Source organism: Aspergillus fijiensis (assembly GCF_003184825.1).
Source record: "Aspergillus fijiensis CBS 313.89 unplaced genomic scaffold BO72scaffold_62, whole genome shotgun sequence".
In the NCBI taxonomy this organism is placed as follows: domain Eukaryota; kingdom Fungi; phylum Ascomycota; class Eurotiomycetes; order Eurotiales; family Aspergillaceae; genus Aspergillus; species Aspergillus fijiensis.
The window spans coordinates 106,110-125,239 of NW_024469038.1; the positions used below are offsets into that span (position 1 = coordinate 106,110).

General features: G+C 52.0%; 7 protein-coding genes across 7 annotated transcripts; 5 read left to right on the plus strand and 2 right to left on the minus strand.

Moving 5' to 3' along the window:
• The first annotated feature begins 1,258 nt into the window (after positions 1–1,258).
• Positions 1,259–3,521, plus strand: BO72DRAFT_247314 (MFS general substrate transporter). The gene is made up of 2 exons (XM_040939986.1): positions 1,259–2,539; positions 2,624–3,521. The coding sequence occupies exons 1-2, from the start codon at positions 1,417–1,419 to the stop codon at positions 3,418–3,420; spliced, it is 1,920 nt and encodes a 639-aa protein (XP_040797268.1). The 5' UTR covers positions 1,259–1,416; the 3' UTR covers positions 3,421–3,521.
• Positions 3,522–4,349: 828 nt separating this feature from the next.
• Positions 4,350–5,345, minus strand: BO72DRAFT_387512 (cysteine-rich secreted protein; the record flags this gene model as incomplete). The annotated part of the gene is made up of 2 exons (XM_040941678.1): positions 4,350–4,873; positions 4,943–5,345. 2 exons carry the CDS (start codon positions 5,343–5,345, stop codon positions 4,350–4,352), a joined length of 927 nt encoding a protein of 308 aa, XP_040797269.1.
• Positions 5,346–8,666: 3,321 nt separating this feature from the next.
• BO72DRAFT_247326 (uncharacterized protein) lies at positions 8,667–9,067 on the plus strand. Its single transcript, XM_040939988.1, has one exon. It carries the CDS (start codon positions 8,780–8,782, stop codon positions 9,020–9,022), a length of 243 nt encoding a protein of 80 aa, XP_040797270.1. The 5' UTR covers positions 8,667–8,779; the 3' UTR covers positions 9,023–9,067.
• Positions 9,068–9,613: 546 nt separating this feature from the next.
• Positions 9,614–12,644, plus strand: BO72DRAFT_247322 (OPT family oligopeptide transporter). The gene is made up of 8 exons (XM_040939987.1): positions 9,614–10,021; positions 10,086–10,646; positions 10,713–10,829; positions 10,880–11,161; positions 11,211–11,474; positions 11,532–11,709; positions 11,762–12,051; positions 12,135–12,644. The coding sequence occupies exons 1-8, from the start codon at positions 9,719–9,721 to the stop codon at positions 12,471–12,473; spliced, it is 2,334 nt and encodes a 777-aa protein (XP_040797271.1). The 5' UTR covers positions 9,614–9,718; the 3' UTR covers positions 12,474–12,644.
• A 207-nt stretch (positions 12,645–12,851) lies between these two features.
• BO72DRAFT_480389 (O-methyltransferase) lies at positions 12,852–14,659 on the minus strand (the record flags this gene model as incomplete). The annotated part of the gene is made up of 5 exons (XM_040947629.1): positions 14,083–14,659; positions 13,906–14,032; positions 13,732–13,855; positions 13,220–13,668; positions 12,852–13,162 (listed from the first exon to the last, which is right to left on the minus strand). Exons 1-5 carry the CDS (start codon positions 14,275–14,277, stop codon positions 12,852–12,854), a joined length of 1,206 nt encoding a protein of 401 aa, XP_040797272.1. The 5' UTR covers positions 14,278–14,659.
• A 601-nt stretch (positions 14,660–15,260) lies between these two features.
• On the plus strand, positions 15,261–16,039 carry BO72DRAFT_471793 (uncharacterized protein; the record flags this gene model as incomplete). Its single annotated transcript, XM_040947106.1, has 6 exons — positions 15,261–15,407; positions 15,471–15,514; positions 15,563–15,612; positions 15,680–15,750; positions 15,793–15,859; positions 15,918–16,039. The coding sequence occupies 6 exons, from the start codon at positions 15,261–15,263 to the stop codon at positions 16,037–16,039; spliced, it is 501 nt and encodes a 166-aa protein (XP_040797273.1).
• A 1,023-nt stretch (positions 16,040–17,062) lies between these two features.
• On the plus strand, positions 17,063–19,111 carry BO72DRAFT_451937 (MFS transporter). Its single transcript, XM_040945611.1, has one exon. It carries the CDS (start codon positions 17,223–17,225, stop codon positions 19,002–19,004), a length of 1,782 nt encoding a protein of 593 aa, XP_040797274.1. The 5' UTR covers positions 17,063–17,222; the 3' UTR covers positions 19,005–19,111.
• Positions 19,112–19,130: the final 19 nt, after the last annotated feature.

Consider the following 19,130-nt stretch of genomic DNA (forward strand, 5'->3'; position numbering starts at 1 on the left):
GTAACTACGCAACGCAGACTAACACGCACTCGAAGAGGCCGAACCCAACCACCCCCCTCGAACACTAATGCGAGCGAACACTAGATCGTCTTATCACAGACAGAGGGGTACCCTCTTCCGTTATGCGACACCAACATGATTGTGCTGCAGAGGTCTACTCCATTGTGAGTTTCCTAGGACCAAGCACCGACCTTGAAGCAGAACGCGATCAATTCCAAGCATCCGACATCAGCTGCCGACGGCCACAATGAGGCTTCGACTCTTGGTGCTTGTTACATTTACTTGATTTCGTGAGTCACTATGTGGAGTATGGTGAAATGTCAATTTATACTTGGAGCGAACGGACCAATAGAGGAGCTTCACCTTCGTATTCATCGGATCAGGGGCCGGAGAATCGGCATGCAATAATCAGTCTAGCAGAGCGTTCCAACACAGCGCAGCTCACAAGTCTACCGCCTCAAGCACAGACATACGCCGAAGGTCCCTGTTCTTGCGAAAGCTCAGGAGAACGCGAATTCTCCTGTGTCAGCCATTATCACCATTCTTCACAAGCTTGGAAAATCTTAGCACACCTGAATTACATGGAGAAAACAGTGCAAACTTGAACCCACCATGAGACCAATAGCCCTATCTCGCTGCATTCCTGCTGTTGGAAGCATTGCATGTCAAGATGCGGTCTCTTCCAAACAGACAACCCCAGAGACCAATTTCCTGATCGGGTAATACGAGGGTTCGCCCGCGGCTGCAATCCAAAGTAAGACATCCGCATTTCTGATCAACAATGATTGGCCATACCAGAATTGGTTTAATGTGCTGTGGCCAACCCATGGGGCCACTCATAACACCCGTTGGGTCATCCAAGGGTATAGATGGAGCTTGGCTTATCTGATCTGATTAGATTGTTCGCTTTGATCGTCGCAGACGAGGAGCGGCCAAGCAACTTGGCAACGAGGGGTGGAAAGAAAGAGTGTCCCAATGGAGTATGTGGGTACCAAGAATCCTATAATACTGGACGAGAGAGCCAAGGGATTCATGGCACCAAGACAGTGCTCGGATCCTTTCTTTCGTCGACTTGGCTGTTTTCCAGCAAGGCTGTATAAGGCGGACTCAGTCAGTCCTCTAAGACTCTGCTCGGCAACATCTGATAGTCTTGAATCTTCCATGGGCCCATGGTGTCCGTCATGATAGGCTCTAAGAAAAAAAGCTCTTTGCGCAGACGGCCCTATAACTGTGGAGATCATCATTTGATTCCTTATCTGATTCGACTAGAGCTATTGGTGCTGAATCAGATAACAGATTTTTTCATGCTCAGAGAGTCTAAGGGGCAGCATCCGTGAGGATAAATATGTGTCTTCGTCCTACGTCCCCAATGCACTCTTCTTGCGGAGGGTAGCCTGAATCTAGGTCAATCACACAATGGCGGACGACAATATCACTAATGTCACCAATGCAAGAGCAGACTCAGACGTCGACCATGAAGCCCTCAAGACCATTCCGGACGGGGGACAGTCTCAGGGCGTCTCCCGCATGGAGGCCGTCTACCGCGAAGCCAAGTCCAACCGAAAGTCGCTTTGGCTGATCGGCATCTCGGTCCTCGTGTGTGCGTGGGCATATTCACTGGATTCTTCTACAACCTCGTACTACTCCGTCGATGCCTCGTCCTATTTCAAGCAGCACAGCTCGGTACTATCGACCCTCTCCATTGCAACCAGCATCATCAGCGCTGTGAGCAAGCCCTTCATTGCGAAGATCTCCGATATCACCTCACGGCCCTACACATATATCTTAACCCTCTTCTTCTATGTCATTGGATACATCATCGCCGCAACCTGCAAGACTGTTTCTGCCTACATTGTCGGCGAGGTCTTCGTCGCAATCGGCAGCTCGGGCTTGGACCTGACCAACGACATCATCGTGGCGGACCTGACCCCCTTGGAGTGGCGCGGTTTTGCCAGCTCGATGCTCTCGACTCCGTTCATCATCAACACCTGGTTTGCTGGCAAGATTGTAGATGCAATCGATGGCCGAGGTCAGTGGCGATGGGGCTACGGCATGTTCGCCATCATCATGCCAGTGGCACTGGGTCCAGCCGTGGCGACCCTAATACACCTTGATCACAAAGCCAAGAAGCATGGAATCGTTAACATTGCTTCCTCGAACACAGCACGACGTGCTGCTCGAGGCCTCGCTGCAGCTGAGGGCCACAGTGTACCCAGGGGAGGGGTCGTCGCGCCTGCTGCTTCATCCACGCAATCCTGGATGGATGCCCTCAAACACAACCTGGAAGAGATCGACGCCTTCGGTCTGATTCTTTTAGGGTTTGGATGGTCGCTTTTGCTTCTGCCGTTCTCTCTCAAGACCTACGCCGATGGCGGCTGGCGCAATCAATCCCTCATCGCCATGATGATAGTGGGTGGACTGCTATTGATTGCCTATATCATCTATGAAATGAAGTGGGCGCGTGTCCCCAGCGCCCCTCGTCGACTCATCTTCAACAAAACCTTCATCATGTCCATCGTTATTGATAGTTTCTATATGCGTACGTTATCCCCGGACAGCCCCCCGTCATCATCCTATATGCAAATCACAACACTAACCCCTCCCGCTTTCCCGCCATGACCAGTCGCCGGAAACATGCGCGGCCTCTACTGGAGTTCCTACGTCTACGTCTCAAAGCCCTGGTCCTACCAGAACTGGGTATACTACAGCAACACCCTAACGCTAGCCCTCTGCATTGCAGGCCCCCTGACCGGTCTCCTCCAACGCTGGACGCACCGCTACAAAACCATCCAGATCACGGGCCTGTGCATCAAGATCATCGGCATGGGCATTTTGTTGGATGGCCACCGCGCGACCGCCAACACCGCTGCGATGATCCTGTCCATGATCCTGATCGGCTTCGGCGGGTCGATGTCCGTCGTCGGGTCGCGCGTCGCCTCCCAGGCCTCGGTGCCGCACCAGGACGTCGCCCTCGCCATCTCGCTCCTGTCCCTGTGGTCGAAGATCGGCAGCGCCATCGGCTCCGCCATCGTGGCCGTCATCTGGGCCGCGCAGATGCCCCGCCAGCTGCGCGCGCACCTGCCCGCGACCGCCACGCAGTCCGACGTGCGCAAGCTGTTCGGCAGCCCCAAGTCCATCCGCACGCTGTACGCGATCGACGACCCCATGCGCGTCGGCGCCGTCGAGGCCTACCGCCGCACCCTGTACTACTGTCTGGCCCCCGCGCTGGCGCTGGCCTTCGTGCCGCTCGTCGCCGCCTGGTTCCAGACGGATTTCTTCCTGGGTAAGGCGCAGAATGCGGTCGTGCCGGTCGGGAATGATGGTTTGGTTCTGCGGGAGGAGGAGAGGGAGAGGGAAAAGGAAAGGGCCGGGGTTAAGGGGAAGAGGGAGGCTTTCTTGAGGTTTTGGGCGGGGAGGTAGAAGCCCCCCCCCCTCCCTTTCTTTTCCTCTTTGGTTCTGTGTCCTGTTGGTTTGTGAGTGATGCATGCGTTTGTGGATGAATTGTTCGTTTGGTTAGGGGAAAAGTTGTCTTTGATTTCGGATACTGATAAGTGGGCCATGGGAATGTGGTGGGGATAATAGTGTGGTTTAAGATCGAAGCTGTGCAGTCCAGATCTGAAGATGACTGCGAGCGCTGCGTACTCGAGAAGTAGCAGCAGCAGCAGCTACAATCAGACCCAGAGTCGCTCAGTTCAGTGGGCCGCTGGGCTCCAAGTGGTCCCAGTAGATAGTCGGATTCTCAATCCGAATCGGGCTTTAAGCCCACTGTGCCAGCGAACACGTCGGCCTGCGCTTTCTTCCGTACTGGGGCAGAGTGACAGGCTGCCAGGCATTACGAAACCCCATGCAGAAGGTGTCACTGCGGGGCAAAAATCTCAAAAGGGACTATCTCATAAAAAAAGTGAATCGTCGCATTCTGATTTCATTATACATAAAGCAAAGAAAGTTTCAAAATCGCCCGGTCGAATCAACCGAAATAGAAAAACGGCGAAATATGACACCACAGAAGATGGAGAGACACCAACACCAGGATCAACAGAATCACGGGGTTATTATATTTGAAAGAGACCCTATCAACCAGTCTTAGTATACATACATGGAACGAAGTAATCATAGCGAGAAAAGGAGGCAGGCAGCAACAAAACAAGTTCAATTTCATACACAAGCCAGAAAAGAAAAAGGACATCAACGATTATTGGCATTGCTCATATCTTGCTTTGGTTCTTCTCTTCATTCGCTCATTTCTTCTTGTCCACCATAACATGCATACAAATAACAATACATTCGTTTATTAAGTGTGAGTGTGAGTGTGAGTGTGTGTTTTTTGTTTTTGTTTTTTTTTTGTTCACTTACACCTGGGCGGTGCAATCCACCGAGTTGCAGCACTGGTCCTTGCCGTTCTTCCAGATGCAGTTGTTGTTGGGGTGACGGACGTCGCAGGGCACCTCGGTGATATCGATGGGGATGCACGACTGCTGGTCATAGGTCGTGAAGGTGAAGGCAGGGGTCAGGGCGGGGTAGGCAACGCCCAGACCGTTGTCGTATCCGGTCAGGCAGTACTTGCCGCAGGGCCACTTGGTGAGGGAGAACTCGCCCGCCTTGTCCCAGTGCACGGTCTTGCCGATCTGGCCGCCGTTGTGGGCGTTGTTGAGCCACAGCCCAGGCTGCTGGCCGTCAACAGGGTTGCCGTGCAGGTCCTTGATGCGGAAGCCGTCCTCGGGGTTGACGGGGAGGTTGGGCGTGCAGACTTCGTCCTTGCAGAGCTGGAACTTGCCGAACTTCTGCTGGAGGTCGTCCTGAGCGGCGAGGTAGTAACCCTCAGCGTTGAAGCCGAGACGCTCGGCGTTCTCCCAGGTGAAAGTGTAGCACTTGCCTGCGGAAGACCATCATTTTAGCTACTTGAAACTTGAAAGGATGGGAGATTCCAGTGATTGTAACTTACCAGTGGAGATACCGGAGGTGCAGGTACGCTCACAGTTGCCCAGAGCGTTCTCGAAGTATCCGGCGGGGCAGACGCACTTGTTGTTCACCAGCACTTTGCCCTTAGTACACACAGGCTGAGGGGCCTTGCAGACCTTGCCATCGAAGATCTGGCTGATAGGGCAGCAGCGGTACCCAGTTCTGTTGGAGCCAGCGAGCTCGTGGCCCTCACCGCAGCAGTCAAAGGCAGTGTCAATGCTGCCAATAAGCTGCTGAGAGGGGTAGCAGCAGGCAGCATACCGTCCAGACGCGCTGAAGGTGAGGTGCTTGCCGGACGCGGGAGCGCAACGGAAGTACTCCTCGAAGTCGGAGCGGGGGTCGGAGAAGACAATCTGATCCCCATGGCGGACACCAGTGCCGTCCATCTCCGCGATCTGCACATTGCGGGCGCCGAGATCGGTCCGGATCGCGGCGTTAGTGCCAGCGGCCTGCAGCAGGAGGGCCACAAGGCTCCAGGAAGTAACAGCCTTCATTGTGTGTATGTGAAAGGAGAAGGACGCGAAGAGGAATAGAGGACTGATTCGCACAGAGGAGGGATGACGGACGAGGATCGTCTCTTATTTAAGTTTTCCCCGGGCAAGAGCCTTCCAGCGCAGAAGCATTTTCACCATGGCGGGCGAGACTCTGAGCTTCGCATTTCAGCTAGGTGGATCATCGAGCTATGGTGGGCCTGGTGAAAGTTTTTCATGATGGAGCCCGTCCCATTTGTGCGGTCGAGGCCAGACATGGGGGACCCATGCCCGGAAGGGAAAGCAGTATCTCAAGGTCTCAACCTCAGTCACCGCTCCTCGATAACGATCAGACCAGTGCGTCGATTGACTCACCGTGTATCGCTCAGGTAAATACCTGGAGTGTGTTCAGCTCCGCTGTGATCAGCCACCGGGGTCGGAAGCTTTGAAGATGGAACGAGCTCGTGTCCACATTGAGGAATCTGCCGGGATAGAATCAGGTCTGGTATTGCGATGAAGGGTTGATGACCTCATTGCATGAATTCTGTCGTGGACAACTCTCCCCATCTTTAATGCGAGAGCAACATGGAATCGGGAAGAGTAAAGCAAGCTCTCCCCACATATTGCTTCTCCTCCCAGACTCTGCATGCAGGTTGACAGATTTTCCACCACGGATCTGTCGGCCAGCCGGGTGGCGATGGAGAGATTCTCGAGAGCGAGCTAGACCAGACTAGACTATACAAACTAGTCGATACATACTACTCCATTAGGATTAGATCAAGTAGGTCTCGTCCTTGGCGTTGGTCAGGTGTTTTAGCCTCGATTTGCCCTCTCCGATCGGTTGTTTTGACCACATATTGATACGGGCGTGAAGTCCAAGTTGTCCAAGTGATGAAGCGCGGTGGGTCATTCAGGTCTTGCCTGGTGTTGATCTCGATATCTTTATTATCGAATAAATCGGCAAGTCCGAAGCAAGTGACCCCTAGAATTCGCATGCATTTATCGCAGCTGGGGGAAATTGAGTTCGACAGCCATTCCTTGGAGGCTTCTCGAAACACGGCAAGGTTTAGCGATCCAGCCGACCAGACTGCTTTTGTGGGGAGGGACGAGAAGCTACTTGGCAATAGTGGAAGATCTCTCGAATTGGCGGTGTGTCGTGTCAGTGGGAAAGGTCTGTCTGCCTGTTCGAAAATGTGAATTCTGAGCCCGAAATCTTTATTGAATGGGGGGGGGGGGGATTTTTCGATTGACATTCTGTCATTCATCTCGAAAAATATGCAGTTAGACTTTGTCCTCATGAAATGGAGGTTGTGTGAAAATATTTGCCTCACTGCGCCTCTTTTTTACAAAGCCACAATCTGGAGTGCTCGTGTCAGTTAGTCTCGTACATGGAGCTTTTCGCTCCATGCCGGCTCCACCCGCTGCATCTTCCCGTCCGTGTTTTGGCTATGCAGGCATATCTTGCCGATGCAGTCCGTAGATCCTCAACGTTTCGCCACTCTCATTGAGACTCAGGACAACAACAGAGAAATCTTCGGTAGGCCTTGGGCCAGCACATCAATTTCACGAATTGTCAGCGACTCTGGAATATTATTCAGGTCAGACCAGTTGTAGGCTTGGACTGCCATATGGCCATGATATTTCACAGAGACGTTGTTGGGGCTATAGAAATCGAGGGACCAGACGACCGTGAGGCGAGATGCGAGCAGTAGGAGGGGAACGATAAATCTGGAGTCTGATTGCCAAAGGTAGGAGAGTTACATGGGCTGATACAATTGGTTGGGAGCCATCTAGGTCAAGCTGGGAAAGTGCTTGACTCAGGTTGGAAAGCATGTATTGTATGCAAGTCCAGGGCGTGGTGAAACATAAAAATGGTCGAGACTCGCGAGATATTCCCCGGTCGGACTATAAGTATTCCTCGAAGACAAGGATAGAAGGAAGCCTCTCTCGTTTGGCTCTTGCAGGCGACTTCGCATTTTGACCCAATCGTATAAAATAGCCACATCCCGAATCGTCACCTGTCTCGTTCAGTAAGCAACATTGCTTTGCATTGCAATGGACGGTGATCAGTGCCAATGGAGCAGCTGGTGGTGAGAGTGCTAAGTCATCAGCTACATCTCCTCCATATGGCCAACTGGGTCACAAGCCCTCACGCCTCGTTCCAAACTTTCCCATAGCCATCGATGCCACGATGTGTTGTAGGGGCTGAGGCGGCCATCGGGTGTACTAGGACAATGTCAATGGACCATTGCTAGCTTTAATGACAGCTGATACAAAGGGACTGTACTGGAATTGGCACAATTTAGAGCTTGGAATCAAGACTGCGGTGGGCGGAAGTTTGGACAGAAGATCGATCAAAAATGAGATGATGGGTTCTTGATGGGTTGGTTCTTGCTTGACTGCCTAAGGCTACAAGAACTGTAAAGTTACCCGGCTTACATCAGACCAGGCCAAACATTCGTTCCCTGAAGGAATGCAACAAACAAGCAAGAACGGACAGCACTTCCTTTTCAGTCTCACTTCATCTTGCTTTCATACCTCCTGCCACCGCTACATTCATGCGAGGTCGATAGCAAGCCTGTCGCCCTCAGATGCTACTGCTGTTGTACTGCACGGTTGTATTTGTGTCCTCCGCCCGATTTTAAATCCAAATCGTACCCTACTCTTCTTGCGCCAGTGTACAGTACAGTAGGTCGCGCTGGTGACCAACTGCAGCCAGACACATCGTGCGATTTTTTCATTGGGTATATATCCTCGAATGTCTCACGAGTATCATCTTCAATTCCGGGGATTCAAAAGTGTCAGGTGCACACAGATGCACAGATGCGCAGATGCGCAGATACGCAGATACGCAGATATGCAGATACGCAGATATGCAGATAAGAACCCCTCACGGACTGGACCTCACGCCGTGGCAGGCCTCGGCTCTCGCTACTTATCTTCCCCCTCCCCCCGCGTACGAGTGCCCAGACACCTGGTCAAAGACATTTCTCGCCACGAATCCTTTATATCATCGAGCCATTCGATAATACACAATGTTCTGACTTTCGAACTTCCTTCCATAATCCTAGGAAGATGCGCCTGCTTCAGATTGGCTCGATTCGTATTGATGGTGGGCATTTAATATACGTGTTCGCGCGACGAAAGTCAATGGAGGCCAAGACCTCATTGGCGTTCTGTTGACGTTGGGTGGAAGGCCAAGACACGCTGCTTATCAGTCCCAAGGAAGGCTGCCCTGAACCTTCCCCACGCTCCGGTGCGGAGGGGTGTTTGCTATAATGTCGAGATTGGGTTCACATTGTGACTTGCGTCGATAACCACGTGGAGGGTAGTAGGGTCAACGAACTGGAATGCCTAGGAGACATATACTACCACGAACATGCTGGAGCGAGTGTCCAGCAGGGCTACCAGCAATCACGACAATTGTTGGTGCAAGACGTCTTACAGTGAGGTTCTTGCGTCTTTCGTCCCGCCGACCACTAGCGCGAATAGGGCTACATTGCATCTATGGCGGAATCACATTAGCCTATGCTCAGAACAAATCATCGGGCTTAGATCGTGGCCCTAGGAGATCTGGCGTCGGTGGTCCGTAGGAATCCCGTGGTAGGTTTGATTCCAAATTTGCCGCCTGCCATGCGGATGCTACGTTGACAGCATATCGATGGAGTTATCTCCCTGGCAGGTTAGCCCTGTCTTATCTTCCAGCTCATGGCACCACTCACGTTGGGCATTTTACCAACAACCCTTGCCAGAGAATCCCTCGAAAGTGCATCAAGGTGTGATGGCACAGCGGAAATTCGCGGACTGATAACGCCACGCAATGGTGTGAGTGATTTACCCTTCATTCTGCGTCCGCAGTAGTAGGCCAACCTAGACGCGGCAATGGCTCACTTACCATTTCAACTAGCAAGCTGGGCAGCCCAGACTTTCGACGGGGGCAAGGGAGGCAAATCGGGCCAAGAGCAAGAGGGGTCACAAGCTGGAAGGGGCTATCATGCTCATTTTCTTGGTGGTGTGTTACTATAGGCCTAGTGATTTAGTATGTCAGTCTAGCAGTAAGCCCAGTGGCAAGGACTAATGTGTTCCATTCATTCGGAATGGCTCATTTCCCGGCTCTATGGTATCACGGACTCACTGATCACAACAGCGAGCTAAGGTTAGCCTCTAATTCATGTAACGTGGTGCAAGAATATAAGAGGTGTGCGTCGCCAACTCACGAAAACGGGCGGCCAGCTCAGCTCAAGAATCATTTACCTTCACCCCTCCTTCACCAGTGAGAGCCAGCCACCATGGCCCCTCCATTGTCCACTTCGCCCATTGATGGTGAAAGTCTGTCGGCCTCCAACTCAACCCCTGTTGAGGAGAAGACGGCCATCACTGTGCTTGGCAAAGGCGAGGAGCTCAAGACCGATGTGGACCACACCGGCCATGAGAGTGATGAAGATCCAGATGCTGTGATTATCACCGGAGCGGATGCAGCGGTGCACTTGCTGCCGCTACGTGATGATTTTGACAGTGCCCTGACCTTCCGCAGCGTGGTCCTGGCTTCTGGTTTGGCCTGCTTCCAGGCTGTCATGTACCAGATCTACACGGTAGGCCGAGAGAGATATCCCCATGAGGATTCTTCCGTGCCGCGACTGACGACAGGAATCACAGTTTAAACCCACCTTCATCACCATCCAAGGAACTTTTATCGTCCTCATCTCGTACTTTGTCGGCAATGCTTGGGCTCGTTTCCTCCCTCGTGGCGATAAATTTGAGGCGCGGTGGAGGGCACAGGGCGGCCAGGGCAAGGCTCCATGGTGGATTGCGGTCTTCAGGTTCCTCAATCCTGGGCCATTTGGTCTGAAGGAGCACGCCATCTGCTCTATCACTGCCACCTCAGCCTCGAATGCTGCCGCCAGTGTGCAGGTCTTTGCGGCCCAGGACCTCTTCTATAACCTTCCTCTGAGCGCGACCACCGTCATTCTAAGCACCATCTCAATTGGTCTATTTGGCTATGGTCTCTGTGGTATCATGCGTCCCATAGCAGTCTGGCATCCAGAGGCCGTCTACTGGAGTACTCTACCCGTCGTCAAAACCCTGCAGGGGCTTCATTGGCAGCAGGTGAAGAATTCCAAGCCACTCCGATATTTCTGGTATGCTTTCAGCGGCATGGCTGTGTATGAGATTATCCCTGCCTACATCTTTCCATGGCTGAACTCTGTCTCTATCCCGGTATGTGGCCTTTATATTGTCCAAAAACGAGTGTTTTGCAAAGTCTGACAAGTCTCCGAAATACAGTGTTTAGCTGCCCAGAAAGCCACCGGCAATAAGGCTGCCATACTTACCAATCTCTTTGGTGGAGCAACCAACAATGAGGGTCTGGGCTTGTTTACACTCAGCTTTGACTGGCAATACGTAAGATGATGCTCATTGTGTGCAATCTGTTGCAAATCTGACCGATGCAGATCACCTCCTTCCAAACCTCACTCCCTCTAAAATTGCAGATTCACCAAGCAACGGGATTTTTCGCCTGCTTCATTATCATGCTTGGTATCTATTACGGCAATGGCTGGGATTCAAAGTCACTTCCCTTCATGTCGACACGCCTGCTCCAGGCAAATGGAACAGCCTACCCCGTCGCCACAATCTTCCCTGGGGGAGTGCTTGATGAAGGCGCCCTGGAAGTTTACGGTGTTCCCAAACTCACGGGTTCATTTGCCTTTTCCATGTTTATGGCCAACGCCGCAGTAGGTGTGACCCTGTTTCGCTTGAAGATAAAAGCTAAAACCCGCCCAGATTGGTGCTTTGGTTGCACACACCATCCTCTTTTGGGGAAGAGATATCTGGCGGACTTACAAGAGTGCAAGAGCAGGTAAATACGACGATCGGCACCACGTGCACATGGCAAAGCATTACAAAGAAACTCCATGGTGGTGGTACGCCTTCGTGCTGCTTTTTAGCTTCATCCTGGGTCTGGTCGTGGTCCTCAAGGAGAACGTCACCCTTCCTGCCTGGGCATATGTCGTCTCGCTGATAGTCGGAATAATCTTCGCGCCATTCGTGAGTGTTTCCATGGCACAAACAATTGAAAGAGTCTGACTAACAATTCTGCAACAGAGTACTATCCTCTATTCCAAGTATGGCAATGGAATCGCCACCAACAACCTGTCTAAGATGTTGGCTGGCCTGATGATTCCGGGCCGCCCTGTTGGAAACATGTACTTTGCTGCGTGGTCACACAATGTCATTTCCAATGCTGTGACCTTGTCCAATGACCTGAAGATGGGCGAATACCGTGAGTGTCACTAGAGTCCCACGACCACGCGGAAACTAATGCTCTGTCTTAGTCAAAATTCCACCCCGTGTCATGTTCTTGACCCAGATCTACGGCACGATTCTTGGCGGCTTCATCAACTATGCTGTCATGATCTCGATTGTGAGCGGCAACCGCGAACTTTTGGCAGACAGCAACGGAGACTCGTCCTGGAGTGGCGCAACCATGCAATCATACAATACCAACGCGACCTCTTGGGCCCTGGCATCCTACCTCTATAGGGCTGGTAAGCAATACAGTATCGTTCCCGCTGGGTTGGCAATCGGTGCTGCTGTGGTTGCCGTTCACAAGATTATTCATAAGGTGAGTAGCTTTGTCAACACGAAGACCATCCCCTGTTCTGTCCTAGCCGGGAACAAAACTGACATACTCATGCTTCATTCTAGCTTGTTCCGCGGATCGGGAAATTTGACGTCTCCGAGATCAACATGCCGCAATTCATTCAGTACGCGGGCTATATCCCTTACAATCAGAGCCAGACCTGCATCCTCTTCAGCTGGGTCATCGCGGGCTTTTACGTCCAGTACTACCTCCGCAACTTCAAGCCCCGGGTCTTCAAGGACTACTCGTACCTGATCACTGGTGCCTTTGACGGAGCTAGCTTGACGGTCGTATTCATCCTCTCGTTCGCGGTGTTCGGAGCTGGAGGACCAGCGCATAACTTCCCGACATGGTGGGGCAACAACGTGAATGGATACTATGACTGGTGTCCTTCCTCGGACTAGGGTCGCTTCCGTTGGGGTGGGGGAGACATGAAGCTGTAATTAATACCTGAGCATCCGGTCAAGTGCTGTTTTCCGTGCTCGAACGAACATCTCTACTTTGATGCATACTTAGGCTACATATTAATGGGGCTAATGCCTGCCTTGTCTGGATGAGCTAATAATATCAACATGATACCCATGGCATTATCTTCTTAACTCGTTTGTCTCTGCGGAAGTAGCTTCACTCAATCCTTGCGGCTTAGTCTTGATGCTCCTCTAAACATCGGGTTTGGCGCTGCCTCCCAAGCTATCCCTTCCTTCCGCCTTCTTTCATCCCCCATCTGCCTAGTAGCTGCCCCAGCCGTCTCCACAAGCGTTCTTAAATTACACGAGCCAGTTCTACTCCAGCTCCGCTTCAATTATACCCTGTCCATCCCCTGGAGGAGGCCAAAATTTCACTACTCGGAAGCCTGCAGAACCGACCAAGCTCCTCCACCGGCCCGCCGTACGTTCCATGCTATTGCAAAAGATCAACATCTCCCAGTCCCACATAGCAGGCAGCATAGCACAGTCTCTATCCGCAAGCACAAACTCCTCGATGATCAATTTCGAGTATCCCTTCTTCATGGCCGCTCCGACCTGCCTCAGGATCCGACAATCCTCATCCGACCAATCGTGCAGGATGAATTTCAGATAGTAAGTCCGCGCACCTAGAGGGGCACTTTGGTTAGCAATTTGATAAATTGGTTTGAGTGACCATAACTGACCTTGTATCGGCTGCTGCTTGAACAGATCGAAAGGTATGTGTTCAATCTTAGGGTGAACCACTGCACTATCTAGAACCTGCGGGAGATCCTCCAGTACCAATCGACCTGGTGCATTGGGGAATTTGGTCTGGAAGGCAGCAATATTATGTCCACGTCCTCCTGCTACGTCTACAAGGAGCACATCAGTGTCACCCTTTTGGAAACCGTCGATCAATTGCTCCTGAACCGGAAACCACTCCAACCAGCTGGGTCGGCTGCCCCGATCCGCTTCCATGAACGTGTTGCAGGCGTCCAGGTATCCCGGTTTTGTGGCGAGCCACTCCCAGATGATAGTGTCCATCTTCTCCGCATGGTGGATTGCACCGTTCAAAGGACCCGAGGGATTTTGGTACTCAGTCATTCGCAGAAACTCCGGGACTTTGGCGAGCGTGGGCATCCCGACATCGAAGCTATAACATACAATCTCGCGTTGTCAGATCACTTGCTGTCAGAGGAGACTGAAAATTACGCACATAAACTTCACCACCGCTAGACTCAAACGGTCGGTCATTTGCCTCGTCATTGCCGTTGGGGTATACACTCTCACATCATGCTCCGCCACATAGTCGATGCCGGCCAAAATGCGCAAGACACGTTCTATATCATATTGTCAGAAAGCTCAGGGAAGAGGGAAAAGATTTGCTCGCCTGTCAGGATGGGATCAGCGCCCTTGACAACCGCCAAATCCTCCAATGTCGTCGGGCAGTTCCTTTCGCTCAAGGTGGTGAAAATATCCAGATCAATGGCGATCCTAACACACATCACATGGGTGGGCTTGTCAACATTAGACACCTTCAACCTGGCTATAAGAACTGATTTCATACTGAATAAGCGAGGTTGTACACCGCATCCTGCGGCTTTTGGAGTGCAGTCACCAGTTCCTGTGCCGCGCGCAGTGCTTTCAGGCGGTCGGCCTCGCCATGAGAATCGTTGAACGTGTTTGCTGACTGATTGACTCGCCTTAGCAACTCTTCAGTCTGCATCGAGGCGCCATTATAATAATTCTCGTTTGAGGGCATATCAGTGGGTGAGGGTGGTGGTATAGGCGGCTAAGCGCGTGATCGATCAGGACACAAATCTGAAATTGACCTCCAGAGTCTTCTCTTTCGGCTGGCCTATATCTAGATTATATATATCCCTACCGAGCGTGGGTTCCTCCTTTATACACTTAATCGAGGTTTGCATGGTTTAGTACGGTTTTCCTACTTAATAAGGCACGTTTCCCCTTCGATGGAGTTGCACCCCGGCATCATCCCGAAATTACCACTGGCAGAGATTGTGAGTGACAGGCATAGTTATGATTCAACTTGCCTTCAATCATGGTCATAGCCTAAGACCTTCCTGGGCTTGCCCCTAATGGTGGAATGGACTTTAGGCCAAGGTTAGCGGCGTTAGTGGCAGGTGGACAGCGGGCGATGCAGGGGTGTTCACCCGTGCTTCTAACCTCGTCGATCATAGCATGAGGCAATTAATATATACTTGTTCCACTTGGTTGACGTGCTTAATAGGGTCACCGTGCTTTGAAGACGCCAAATATGCAACCAAGCTACGCCGCAACAATTGAAGGAGCTGCGGCCGATTTTACCGACCAAGCAACCGAACAACCAATTTCTGTTAGCCTGGGTTGTTTCGGAAAAACCTCTCACAGATCAATCTCAAAATTAGCCCAACACTTGAATCTCAAGAAAAGAAAAGGCCATGGTTCTCCGAGGCATTGGGGCTAAGTGATCTGGTGAACTGCCAAGGTCAACAAGATCCACCTCGATTGTTGTATGACCAGAGGCCGACTTTCACCGGATCTAGTCTCGAGTTCTAGGCATTCGGGTCCCTAGACACCTGGCTAATTTTCAATATGTAGTCGCTTGTGTAGGACGCAATAACAATCCCTGCCAACAGAGAACACGAGCGTCTGACGACGCTACGCAAGTGACTGCGTATGAATCCGCTCCGATTGTCCGTAAAGTACGTATGGCAACATCATTCGTTCATCGTTCGTCTCATCATGGCCATTGACAAGGGCAATGAGATCGAAGCTGCACCTTGGATCTTTGGCAGCATTGCCAGCCTGGCTGTGGTGCTTCGGCTGTACACCAGATTATGGCTGACGCAGAAAGCCGGCTGGGATGATGGGCTCATCATTGTCTCCCTGGTATAAGGCCTGTGAAGATCCGATTCTCGAAGGAACCTCGCTAACGCGGGTGACCCCTGACAGGCTAATGCTCTTGTATGCTCTAGCTTGGTACAGATTGGCATAAGGTATGGCCTGGGGAAGCACTTGAGAGATATCGCAGACTGAGAAGCCAGGATTCAAGCATTCAAGTATACGGTGATCGCACCGAACTTCTCCGTCATCAGTACTCCGTACCATAACAGGCAAAATATCTGTCGTGATATTTTTGCTGCGCCTGATGGGCCAGGCAGCCACTCCAAGCAAGCGATGGTTCTTATACGTCCTAACTATAATCTCGATCATTTGGAACACATTAGCTATTGTGGCTATTATCGGCTTTTGACGACCCGCCGAAAAGATATAGCGCCCTGAGACTCCGGGCGAGTGCTTCAGCTTAGGCTTTCAACTGGTGCTTGGTATCTCGCAAGCGGGTGAGTATCTGAATACATGCTGATGATCAATCGAATCCGAGTCTGACTTTCAGGATAGCCTTTAACGCCTTCGCGGATCTAGCTCTTGCCATATTCCCTATCGCAGTCTTCTGGCACGTTCAGCTGCCATTGGAGATCAAAATCGGAGTTCTGGCAGTGATGGGCGCGGGAATCTGGTGAGTGAATCCCCGTGTTTTCCTGTACGGACCGTAACTGAGTCATTGTAGTGCCGCAGCCGCGACACTGGTGAAAGCTACCTTGCTGAAGAGCCTTCCTGCTCATTCAGACATAACATGTATGTGGACTATAACCTCCAAGACCAGATTAGTATGCTAATTGGGCTTCGTAGGGTCATGGGCAGAAATCACTGTGTGGTATACGTGAGACTCACCATTGTTCCATTAGACTGGCGCTTAATACATTCTGACCGTGGATCAAACAGGATTGAGGTACAATACTGCGCTGCTTGCAACCTTGCAGTAGGTGCTAACGTACGGTCCAGATGTATCTCATCATTATTTGCGCGACCTTGCCGACCCTGTGTCAATCGTACACTGCCCTTGTTCATCGAACCCGCCGCTCAACGTCGGGCTATGAGTTGAGCGGCCCCAGTCTCAAGCTGAAGCCCATTCACTTTGTACGCCGCATGCCGGACCAATCGCTCTTCGACACCCACATAGACGCGCCCAAGGTGCAGGATGGTACGAGTAGCCAGGAGAACATTCTTCGAGCAGAAGAGGCGCACCGATCATATATCGAGAAGACCACTGAGTTCCATCTTCACGAGCATGGAAGGAGTTGAGACCCGGGTTCTTGCATGGTAGGTCATTGTGTGCTGCCAGGCCAACATGTACATCATATATTGTACAGCCATTTGCTCTGCGTCAAACATCCCTGGTGCAGTGCTTGCATGACAAATCAAAGTTTTGATTTTGCCAAGATCCTGGAGTCCGACTGACTCACGAAGCTTAGCCAAACGAGCTGAGACATTTTCCAAATGTTCAGGTCTTAAGCTCCCTAGATGATTCATGAAGGTAGGTTATCTTACAGATCTGACTTAGAAATCTCATGCTTTGTCAGATCCTCGATGATGGCGTGGCTTGGTGAGAACCAATGGTTCACCCAGGGTTTGTGATCAGTAATCACCACCCCTCGTGTTTTCTGCGGGTGCTGCTGAATAATGACTGAAAACAACATCGGTGGAAGCGCATGGTTGCTTTGTCTCCTCCACGCTGAATAATTCCAACACGAGCACGAGTTTTCAGTATGCACTTCAGAATGAGGATAAATATGGCCGTAATGTCTTCGATACAATGTTTCAGTACACAATCACCGATCCGCCGGTTCTCAACCACATTCGATCATGGATTCTATCATCCGCGATAGCACAGCTGGACAGCTTCTGCGATGGGTCACTAGGAACAAAGTCCTGCCCTACCCTGAGGAGCGTCCGGACTTTAAGTGCCCCAATTGCTATGCAGGAAATGCCGCTTCGGCGACAATCTTTGAAGCGGACAGGGAGAAGGGCTCGGATTCCGACCCCAACACCAACGAACGACAATCTGAAGATGCTTCTGCATCCGAAACAGCTACCAACTTGAGCCGAGTGCCGTCAATGACCGATCTTGAGAAGGTCCGCACTCAAGACGACCTGGCTCGCCTGTACTCGGTCGCTACGCAGACCGAAGCACTGCAGGCGGCTCCCAGCCGACCTATAGCGCCAACAAAAACCGACGACGGTACCATTCTAGTGGACTGGTACACGACTCATGATCCGGCCAACCCGCAGAATTGGTCCTCCGGCAAGAAGCTGTTCGTTGTGACTCAGATTTACCTCTACACTTTTGCTGTTTACCTGGGCTCGTCGATCTATACGCCCAGCGCTCCGGAAATACAAATCCGTTTTGGCGTCTCGGCAACTGCCGCATCTCTGGGGTTGGCTCTGTACGTCCTGGGGTACGGGATTGGGCCCCTGATCTTCTCTCCGATTAGCGAGATCCCCAGTATCGGCCGCAATCCGCCGTACATCATTACCTTCGCGCTTTTTGTCATCTTCACCATTGGCGCCGCGGTGGTCGACACGTTCGGAGGTCTTCTTGTCCTTCGCTTTCTGCAGGGCTTCTTTGGCAGCCCATGTCTGGCGACTGGGGGCGCTAGCATCGGCGACGTGTACAGCCTGTTGAAATTGCCTTACGGGCTCACCACCTGGGCGGCCTTTGCGACCCTGGGTCCCGCCCTGGGTCCCCTGATCTCAGGCTTCAGCGTTCCCGTCAAGGGCTGGCGGTGGTCCCTCTGGGAAACCGTCTGGCTGTCGGCCCCAATTCTCGTCCTCATGTTTTTCTGCTTGCCTGAAACGTTCCCGGATGCCATTCTCCTGCGGCGGGCGCGCCGCCTGCGCCGGGTGTCTGACAATGACAAATTGCGCTCGCTGTCCGAAATTAAGCAGAAGCAATTGACCGTCACCGCCGTGGCAATGGAAGCGCTGTATCGGCCGTTCCAGATCGTCTTCCTCGACCCAGCGATTCTCTTCTTCAACGTCTACACTAGTCTAATCTACGGGATCTACTACTCGTTCTTCGAGGTCTTCCCGATTGTCTACATTGACATCTACCACTTCAACCTCGGTGAGATGGGCCTCGTCTTTCTGAGCATCGCCGTGGCCCTCGCCATCGCCGTCCCCCTCTACTTCTTGTACCTGTACAAGGTCTTCGAGCCCGAGATCCGTACACGCGGCCCGGGCGCCCCGGAACGCCGACTCATCCCCGCGCTATTTGCCTCCTTCCTCCCGCCGATTGGACTGTTCATTTTCGGATGGACCTCGCGCGCCTCGGTTCATTGGATCGTATCGGTGGTCGGAATCCTGCTGTACACGATCGGGATCTTCACCCTGATCCAGTGCATCTTCATCTACATCCCGATGACGTACCCGCAGTATGCGGCGAGCCTGTTCGCTGGGAATGACTTCATGCGCAGTGCGCTCGCTTGCGGCGCGGTGCTGTTTGCCCGCCCGCTCTATCTGAATCTTGGGGTGGGACAGGGGGTGAGTCTGCTGGCCGGGTTGACGGTGGGCTGCATTGGCGGGATGTTCGCGCTGTACTACTACGGGGCGGCTTTGAGGGCTCGGAGCCGGTTTACGGCGAAATAAGGTAGATCATGATGGAAGTCATTTTGGGTCTTGGCTGCGGTTTGGATTCCTATGTACTAGATAAGCTTAATATTTAATCTGTTATATGATTTATGAATGATAAACAATGTGGCATTGATGCTTCAG

Coding starts and splice junctions, on each gene's coding strand:
- BO72DRAFT_247314 (XM_040939986.1), top strand. CDS start 1,417: ATGGCGGACGACAATATCACTAATGTCACCAATGCAAGAGCAGACTCA. Junction 2,540..2,623: donor TATTGATAGTTTCTATATGC/GTACGTTATCCC, acceptor CGCCATGACCAG/TCGCCGGAAACATGCGCGGC.
- BO72DRAFT_247326 (XM_040939988.1), top strand. CDS start 8,780: ATGCCTAGGAGACATATACTACCACGAACATGCTGGAGCGAGTGTCCA.
- BO72DRAFT_247322 (XM_040939987.1), top strand. CDS start 9,719: ATGGCCCCTCCATTGTCCACTTCGCCCATTGATGGTGAAAGTCTGTCG. Junction 11,162..11,210: donor TGTTTATGGCCAACGCCGCA/GTAGGTGTGACC, acceptor AAACCCGCCCAG/ATTGGTGCTTTGGTTGCACA. Junction 11,710..11,761: donor CCTGAAGATGGGCGAATACC/GTGAGTGTCACT, acceptor GCTCTGTCTTAG/TCAAAATTCCACCCCGTGTC.
- BO72DRAFT_451937 (XM_040945611.1), top strand. CDS start 17,223: ATGGATTCTATCATCCGCGATAGCACAGCTGGACAGCTTCTGCGATGG.